Consider the following 9,490-nt stretch of genomic DNA (forward strand, 5'->3'; position numbering starts at 1 on the left):
GCAACACCACACACACACAGCACACACACACACACACACACACACACACACACACCACACACAACAATGCACCGGACACGACACCACAGACACACATTACACACACACACACACACACACTCACACACACTCACACACACACTCACAACACACAACACACACACACAGCACACACTCACACACACAACACACACACATATATATATATATATTATATATTATACTATATCATATATATTATACTGTTGAGAAAGAGTATTTTTAATTCAATCGGCTCTTATTTGTGAATTTATTAGTTGACTTAATGACTTATGTAAAGTCGATTTGGCCAAACGTCAATTCGCGGTCTGCTTTTTGAAACTATGATGGCTGATCTTTGCCTGTGCAATAGAAATCAGATTGAAACGTCCAATTTAGTTCATCTTCAAATCACTTCGTATGGATAGTCTTCTTGTTTAGCTATGGGCTGTGAGATAGTTGTCTCAATCAAACGAATTTTAAACCGTTCTTGTTCCACGCAGATGGCGTTTCCTGTGCATGTATATTATAAATTCTTCGATTTTGTTTTTTTCAATCACGTTCTTCTCTGCGGGCAATAGGCACGGGTACGCGTGACTCCGAGAGATTATTGTGAACGTATAGCAGCGTGTATGGAGGTTATCTGTTATCTTTATAATAAAATTGCCCGGGGGGTGTTGTTAAATAAAAAGAGTAGTTTGATCATTTCTCGCCCAGCAATCTACAGATAGTTTATATTCTAAATTACACGATAAAAAAAAACATTTATAGTTGGAAACGAAAGGCGGTACTAGGATAATAGCGACCACCTTGTCTTCACTCTCACGGCATGTGTGTCGTTACCCCCACACTATCGTTCACAAACCATTATACATACATATAAATACTTGGATACCAGGAAAGTTACAATTACATTGGGTTGTATCTGGCACGAGTATTCAATCTTTGCCGAAACTATTGCCAATGTACAAATACGCAAAACCGGTTTAGTCTGAAAATTGCCCAGGAGTAGATTTACAATATTTTAGTAATAGTTTGAAAAAATAGTCATTTTGCATACGGGGACCTATTACTTTCACCTTTTCTTTCCTTTAAAATATGATGCCTGTCACTTTAATTAGCTTCAATTATTCCTGATTATATGATCTCGAAACAGGCAGTACGTTAGTATCACGCAGATACTTGCTCTTATCTAAGCTCGAACAAGACAGGGATAAAACATATAGGGAGGTGAGTACATCTACGACACACGTCAACTCAAACGAATCCAGATAAGATATTCCACCGGATGCTCAACGCACTGTGAATAACAAAGAGAGTGTGCGTGTGTGCGTGGCGTGCGTGCGTATTATCGTCCGCCTGAAAGATATTTGCTACAATCGAAAATGTACACATAGTTAACATTTTATGAATCGTACAAACCAGATTTATCATTTTGCACGTGATATCAAATTTTGCCACTAAAAAGCCAAATTTTAAAACATTCCATCTCGTAAGGCAATTAATTTGCATGGCTTTTTATTTTATTACACTGGTAAATTGAACACCACGTAAATATATACATCCAACAGCGTTTAACAATAACTATACATTAACAAATTTCTGTTTGTCTAATAAAAGGGTTAACACAGGAAAGGAACTGAAATAAGAGAACATTTAATGAAGAACTGTGACGTGAAACATCTATCGTAATTAAGTAAAAATCGTTTAACCATTGATCACGATCTTTTAAAGTGCAAATGATGAGAACAATTAAAGATAGATTACATAACAATAACTATAGTTATGTTGTACATGTTACAGCATAGTATTAGTTTTGTAGCGTTATATGGTCAAATCAAATAGATAACAGCTGAAAAACTGCTATGAAAGCACGTGAAATTCAAGAAAATTTGGTGGGTGCATGTGGTGACGACAGAAATAGATATTATTGTTTTAGTAAGAGTACGAAATTCTTTTGCACCAAGGCAAGCAATTGCTATTACACACATATAATAGACCCCAACCAAATTTGTCAAGCAAAGAAACTGAAATTTTGAACTACAATATGATATGTACACCCTCATAGCTAGGTCTGACAACCCCACACTTGACGATATTGCCTGTGTCAATGCATGACTATATATAAACCAAGTGGTGTGCAATACCAGTAACCACTAATCCAGTAATCTTGTTATAAGAAAATCTACTATTACAATTGGGCCCAAGAACAACGTTGAGCATCACTTTATCATTTCATTCCACTAAATGTGCAATTGAGAGAAAAATGTAATTGGATATTAAATTATTATTCGTTATATTGGGAAAAGTGTGCTTTAAAAAACATCCTACACCAGCTAGGTAAAAAGTAAGACGTAACAAACATCTACCTAACAATCATTAGAAAGTCATTTTGCTTGCTTGCCATCATAATTTAACAGACATATATGTAGGAAATGAATAATGTTTACAAGACCTGTTATTATTAGAAGTACGGGGTTATTTACAAGTCTATCACGTAGAAAGCAATCGTATTCCTCATTAGTATAAAAATTTACACAGAAACGGGTGCATCATTGAATTATCTTAGTGCCAATTAAGTGTCACAGCGTCGGACTTGTGACAGAAATGAACAAATCTATGAGTGTTGGAACGTACATGATGCAGGAACATATGGTAGGCCTAGTCCTCTACCTAACATCCAATAGCATCAGATAGATAGATCCTAGAGACGAAACAGGTATTCAGTAACGATATGTACGTAGCCACTGTGCTGTTTAGTATAAATTATAATCCCGTGAAGAATGCAACCTAGTACATCATTCGGCCGGTTAAAGCCGTTTGAGGGTTACCTGGATCTAGATTTGGATGTTTTTGTCTGCTCTTGATCATACTCTCTCAACTAACTAGCTGTATTGTTATCACAGTTATGCTAGAGAATGTTGCTTGCTCATTAACCTCTAGAAAATCCCACGCATTTCTGGCCACCAGGGACCGTCTTCTAAGGTCACTACAGGACAAGCAAACATCGTTTGTATTGCTTATCAACCAAAGGCAGCCAATTATATTGCTTTGTGTGCATATGTGCCCAGCACGTTGTTGTTGCCATTGAAGTTTGTGTTGTTGCCATTGTTGTTTCTATAATTATAGTTAATGTTATTGTCGTTGTTGCGGGTGCTGTTGTTGTTCCTGATGTGGTTTTCATTGCAGAAGTAATAGTAGTAGTAGTAGTAGTAGTAGTAGTAGTCGTAGTAGTAGTAGATGTTGTTGGTGGTGGTGTCGTCATCGTCATCGTCATTGTCATCGCCATTGTCATCGTCGTCGTCATAGCAGTTGTTTCACTTGGGCACAGGGTAACTGCTAGCTGCGATGCATCCAGACATAGGGAACCCACTGCGGCTCCAGCTCTATGCGCTCCATCTCTCTCAGCGTCTCCGCGTAGGCACGGTTGATGTCCGAGTTGACGATCACCTTGTCAAAGTAGTGACCAAAGTTTTCCTCAATCTGGCGCCCTTCCTCGATGGTGAACCGCAGGTCATCATCCTGCAATAAACGTGAGATGTGTCAGTGAGACTGGAGAGAGAAGGCTATAGGTCGGCACTACCGGCTGTGGTTCCATTGGGTTAGCTTCTAGGGCTGAAGAGGTGTGCATACTGGAACAAGCTATAGGCACCTGGGTGGTTACTCAGGTTGTACGTGGCTCACCTGAGTTAGCTTCTAGATCTAAGGAGGTGTATATACTAGAACGAGGCAACTGGGTTGGCACTACGGGGTGTGATTCCTCCAGGTTAGCTTTAAGGGCTAAGGAGGTATGTATACTGGAACAAGACATCGGGGTGGATACGCAGGGTGTACGTGGTTCCATTGAATTAGTTTCCAGGGCTTAGGGGTCTACATACTGGAGCAAGTCACCTGGGTTGACATGACTGTGTGTGATTCCAAAAGTCTAGCTTCTAGTGTTTCAGCAAATATGGTTAATGCCATGTTATTGACTTGTTTCGACTTTTAGGAGTACACTCCTCAGTTTCCTCTAAGTTTTTTTGTGTCTCAACTGACGGCGTGTGATATACAGTGTATCAGTGCGATGTGAGAAATCGTTGTTGCAAATGTGCAGTATGGCTGAACAGTGCAATGTGCACAATCATGAGTAGAACTGCTATATGATAACGTGTAATTACTGCCATTTCTTGTCCCAAGAATTCGTGCAGTACCCATGTGTGCAGAATCATATCAGGAGTAAGGTAATAGAATTAATAATGTTATCGTCTTGCCTACCATCACATCGCATACTCAACAATAATGATCGAAGTTGGTCGGATATTTGCAACCTGCTGGAGATTACCTTTGTGCACATCCCCATTTTCTGACGAAGAATCTTGAGCTTTTCGATACAAGGTGGCGCTATGAATATGACATAGGGCTTCAGGTCTGATGCTTTCAGAAGCTTCAGTGCCTGTTGAAGATGTTAGACAAATATTAGAATATTTGGATAAACTATTGAAATTTCAACATAGTCAAGGTAGAAGTCTCACGCGACGTATAAAGTCTTCGTAGTTAGTGGGCATCGTACATTGTAGTCAAACGGCTGATGAAATTTGCTGCATTTAGATGGCACCACCTACCATTATCTGACTAACGGTAGTGCAGAGTCATAAGTGCAGTTAGTGTCTCTTAGTCAATGCCCCTTGACCCTTGATACATAACCACTGATGCCAAATAAGTAACCATCAATAATTGACAGCTAATATATGTAACCTTTGACCCCCTAATAAATGATCTTTGACCCCCTTAATAAATGACAATTGACTGACTCCCCTTAATATGTGACCTTTGACCTTCCTTAATAAGTTACCCACCTGAGGCATGAGGTTTAACACGCACGTCTTCACCTCCCTGACCAGCTGTCGGATGGACGATAGACTGGTGCCGTAATACTGTTTCTCATACTCGCCGTGCTCCACGAACCGGTGCAGCACTATGTCTGCCTCGAAGGCGTGCCGCGCTACAAAGTGGTAGTGCACGCCGTCCGTCTCGTCGTCGCGCCGTGACCGACTCGTGTCTAGCGAAAGGGAAAAGCATTCTAAAATTCCCGTACACGACGAGTTTGCACGCGCACGTTACGCAATTCGTGGAAATTATTCAGGTCCGATGCGATTTGGGCCAGCGTGTGCACGTGCGTACATCTGCCAGGATGAGCAAACTTCACGCATAGATACTACCCCAAGGGCTACCCCCTTGGGGTAGTATCTATGCTTCACGTAATAGGTTTGCACACTTTTTCAAAGGAGTGGTGTCCCGGATTCCACAGTGTTCGCATTTGCAACCTGTGGCATGCTGCACCACCTATACTGCTGGTGCGGGTTCCTGTTCGTTTTCGCGCAGGAAAAACACGAAGAAACGAATCTAATGGCACTGGCTGCTTAATTGCTGTAAAAGGGCATACCCTGGAAAATTAGATAGAATTATGTCAGGTGTTAATTTAGCCAGCCAATTTTCTGATTGGTGCAATTCAGGGCACACCTCCTGTGTATTGACATACGTTGCTCAGCATAGATAATGCTGATTATTTTTTGCTGGCATACAGAACCATACAGGCAGGTTGTAGTTTTATTGCAAATTATTAACCTTTAAATTTGGAAAGCGTGAGGAATCGAGGTCGAATAAAAAATAGTTTAAAGTTGGTGCTTACGAGGAACGGCAGCTGCAAACCTCTCCTTATTGCTTTCCAAGAGCCTTCGACGTAGCTCGTGCCTTCCGATGCTGTGAGGGCCTACCATCACAAGAGGGCGCCGGTGACTCGGCTTGGGGAAGAACAGTGCCACCCTCTCATAGTTGACCATCTCTTCTGCATCAAAGTCTGCAAAAGAACATGCAGGTGTTATCATACTCGTGCAAATATTGCGAAGAATTTGTCAACAATATTAAGTATATAGTAATTTGTTACTAATGGTTTGATGTAAAATATACTTTATATGTTATTATAAGGTTAAATGTAAGGTAAGGCACAGGTTGGATGTGAAATATATTTTATACGTTATTCTAAGTATAATAGTATATGTAATAATGTGTAACCTGGTCCACAATATGAGAAACTAAAGTAAAACTTTTCTATTTGGAGCAGGCATAGGTTATAATGTATACGAGAAGCATTTTTAAAGTTTGAATCTACAACCAGTTGCTATTAGAAGGTATCAATATTGTTATACATATTGATATAATGTAATAAAGAATAACATTTGTAGCTATAAGAATTTTGTCATGAAGAATTCTTGCTCTGCTGTCACTGGTGGCAGTCTGTTGCAGTACTGGCCTTACCTTCACTATAATGTGCATTATACAGCACTTTTTTCTTCTTCTTTGAGCCTCTTTTTGCACATAACATTGTGTCTGTAATAGAAAGCACTAGGAACTTAGTCATAACCCTTCCTCTCATATGCACCTATGTACCATAAGCTTTCCATTACAACCCCGAGCACCTAACATTATTAAACGTATGCATGACAAAGCTGAATGCTGATGATAGGGCTATCAACCTTTGTATCAACAATGTATCAACAGGGGCGTGGTCAGCAGGAGGGGGGGTGCCAGGGGGTCGCGGAACCCCAACCCCCTTGCCTCGCGCAGAAAAAACGCAATCTATAAGGGCTCTAATTCAAAAAGTTTTGGGGGAGGCCCCCAGACCCTCTCGCGGCTGCAAGTTTGTGTACGGTTAGACCTGCTCCACCCCTGGTAAATCCTGTACACGCCCCTGATCAACCAAAAAAACGTTATAGATGGTGTTTCAAATGAATGAACTACTCGAAGGTACTGCATTGTCTCGAGTTATATATATATATATATATATACATAAATATAAATAGTAAACAATTAAAACAAATAGGTAAAAAGCTAAAGGGTGTTTAAAATGTAAACACCCTTTACGTTATTTTTTAATTGGTTTTTATTTACATGGGCTGTTCGTGTGTCGATTTTTCTTGCTCCGCTCTTCTCTCTCTCTTTCTCTCGTCCTCTCTCTCTCTCTCTATATATATATATATATCAGTAGTCAATATATATATATACATATATACAAGATATATCCACATCAGTGTAGGAATTGTTGTAGAGATTACTCTGGGCAGCTATAATCTGTACTGCGTGTAGCAACTACGACTTCTTCCTGTCTAGCGCACTTCTTCCATCTCCAGTGTGGACGGCTTTCACTACGCTTTTCTTCTAAAACATGATAGATAGCAGGTGGAAAATTCGTCTAAACAACGGTCATATAGCTATTATCACGCGCACTCAAACGAGACTGGGTACGTTTTAAAATTCACAGTGGCTAGAGTACGTAACGCGCCGACACCACCCACTATCTAACCAACACATACTTAGGATATCAATAATGCTAACCCAAACCCAAGAGGATATAACCCAAGAGGATGTAACCCTATCCTCTTTGGGTTTGGGTACATTATTGTGAATCTAACCAAATACGTATGGCGATCGATGGGCGAATGCTATGGCTGCATGCGATGTGTGCCCACCTGGTAACACTCCTACTCTCATGATTATTATATCAGGGGTGAATATGAACAAATTGTTCTTACTTTACTACGAATATTGAACATTAGGCTGATCACGTGAGTCCTAATTAGCCAAGCCATTCACGCGGGGATCTTGTCATGTATTCGCTTCGTGCCGTAGCTGTACACAAGGTGATCGAATGGGTAATGATGGTAATAGAGATAAGGGGCCTTAGAGTAGGACGGGAAACCCTTCACTTCACGTATTGTAGCTATATACAGAGAATACGTAACACAGCGCTACCGGGAGCCAGAGAGGTCTGTCCGATTTGCCACGTAATACAGGCTATTACACTATAGCCGCGGGTATAACGCTGGGTCACAGATTAGGGTTGAGAAACTAGTACTAACCCTTACTGGTCACAGGATTACCTGATGATCCTAGAAAAAGTCTGCGGACGAGCCCTTGCTCACATACTTAGCAAGTACACAGGCTATACACAGGGTTACAGCTAGCGATTGTAGAATAGCACCTGAACCCTCATATACTGTACCTTTTATACAGTTACAGGTATGCACAGGTTTCAGCTATAAGCGATTGTAGAATAGCACTGAACCCTCAAATACTGTAGCCTTTATACAGGGTATACACAAGGGTACATCTAGGGATTGTAGAATAGTACTGAGCACTATAGCGTACTGTAGTTGAAGGCCCTTGCTGGGTATGAGGCCGGCTAGCGGCTGATCGTCCTCCCCTTCCCTGTATGCCTGCCACCAGTGCGGGTCGTCCTGACTGACAACGTGCAGGATGTCTCCCTTCTGGAAGGCTATTCCCAGCTCCGGGCACGGAATGTGCGGGTCCTCGTCCGGGCTGTAGCTGAAGTGAGTCTTCACGTGCACCTGAAATACGTGTTTGACGATCTGTATTATTTTATTAAATTTGCGTAACAAATACAGACACAAATGTTTGCGTGATGCGTGTTTGTATCCTGAAAACGCTCGTGTAAAATCTTATATCTATAGTAGATGGATTAGGGCGTAAAACGCGAGACGGAATTGACACGGTTACTCTAATATTTTATCTCTACATTCCACTCACCACCTCACGAATGTTACGATCGTGTGTGATGTTCCCTTACCATAGCATTTCTCAACCCTCGCTCCCTGGGTTTCTTGTTAGGGATGATGAGGAACATTAGTTGGCCAGACATCCTAGCCTGCAACACAAATCGCACGGTGATAGATCCGGAAACAAGACTGGCGATGTGTGTATATATTTTATATATATATATAATATATATATATATATATATATATATATATAATATTTTAACCGGCACCTGATCTGTTGTCATTTTATAATAGCTTGGTGAGGAAGATAAATTTCGCGAAAGCTTACTGATTAAAATTTAACACCCTCTAACACTTTATAATTGTATATATATATATATATATATATAATATATATAATATATATATATATATGACAATCTACATGATTATTCTTAAGATGGATGTGCAAAACACTAGAATGTTAGGTGAGAGGAGGAAAGTATATCTCTGCCATTATTATCACACGACAGCAATCGATAGACTTCCATCTGAGGAGATATCACCATCTGATCTCCAGCAGGTTCATTCACCGTGTGGATCACCCCTGATTCATCGCAATTTACAGACATTTAAGTTAAAAAATTAAACAATTAAAAATATTCAGTGCGAGGTTGGCATCAACGCAAAGGTAAGTGTAGGCATTATTAAAAAAACCAATGTGCATGTATTAGATAACGCAGCTATGCGATGGGAGAGCTGGGATGAGAACAATACGGCGAATTTGATACACGGTTTGGAACTGCCTCAAAACTGCGGCTTTTACGTGTACAACAATTCAAGCATTTCAGACGCATTATGAGTAACCATCACTTGATCGGCCTGTGAGATTCAGTTTCCTTTTTAATATGTTGATAGAGAGAAAGAAACGAGAGAGT

General features: G+C 40.4%; 2 protein-coding genes across 2 annotated transcripts in view; both read right to left on the bottom strand.

The window, feature by feature from the left end:
• Positions 1 to 1,523: 1,523 nt before the first annotated feature.
• Positions 1,524 to 9,490, bottom strand: part of LOC106815621 (MAGUK p55 subfamily member 5-like) — a 12,190-nt gene continuing 4,223 nt past the window's right edge. Inside the window, exons 2-6 of the mRNA XM_014820109.1 lie at positions 6,313 to 6,384; positions 5,687 to 5,854; positions 4,854 to 5,056; positions 4,340 to 4,450; positions 1,524 to 3,540 (exon numbers count right to left, since the gene is read on the bottom strand). Of these exons, the coding sequence (XP_014675595.1) occupies positions 3,358 to 3,540; positions 4,340 to 4,450; positions 4,854 to 5,056; positions 5,687 to 5,854; positions 6,313 to 6,384 (737 nt within the window). The 3' untranslated portion in view covers positions 1,524 to 3,357. The remainder of the gene's footprint in view (positions 3,541 to 4,339; positions 4,451 to 4,853; positions 5,057 to 5,686; positions 5,855 to 6,312; positions 6,385 to 9,490) is intronic.
• LOC106815622 (MAGUK p55 subfamily member 5-A-like) lies at positions 7,171 to 8,714 on the bottom strand. The gene is made up of 3 exons (XM_014820111.1): positions 8,642 to 8,714; positions 8,203 to 8,402; positions 7,171 to 7,212 (listed from the first exon to the last, which is right to left on the bottom strand). The coding sequence occupies exons 1-3, from the start codon at positions 8,711 to 8,713 to the stop codon at positions 7,200 to 7,202; spliced, it is 285 nt and encodes a 94-aa protein (XP_014675597.1). The 5' UTR covers position 8,714; the 3' UTR covers positions 7,171 to 7,199.

Source organism: Priapulus caudatus, unplaced genomic scaffold (assembly GCF_000485595.1).
Source record: "Priapulus caudatus unplaced genomic scaffold, Priapulus_caudatus-5.0.1 Scaffold1160, whole genome shotgun sequence".
Taxonomy (NCBI): Eukaryota; Metazoa; Priapulida; class Priapulimorpha; order Priapulimorphida; family Priapulidae; genus Priapulus; species Priapulus caudatus.

What these genes read in the sequence shown, in the direction of transcription:
- LOC106815622 (XM_014820111.1), bottom strand. Translation starts at nt 8,713, where the DNA reads ATGTCTGGCCAACTAATGTTCCTCATCATCCCTAACAAGAAACCCAGG. An exon ending in GAGGGTTGAGAAATGCTATG is followed by an intron (nt 8,403 to 8,641) that starts GTAAGGGAACAT and finishes CACGTATTTCAG; the next exon opens with GTGCACGTGAAGACTCACTT.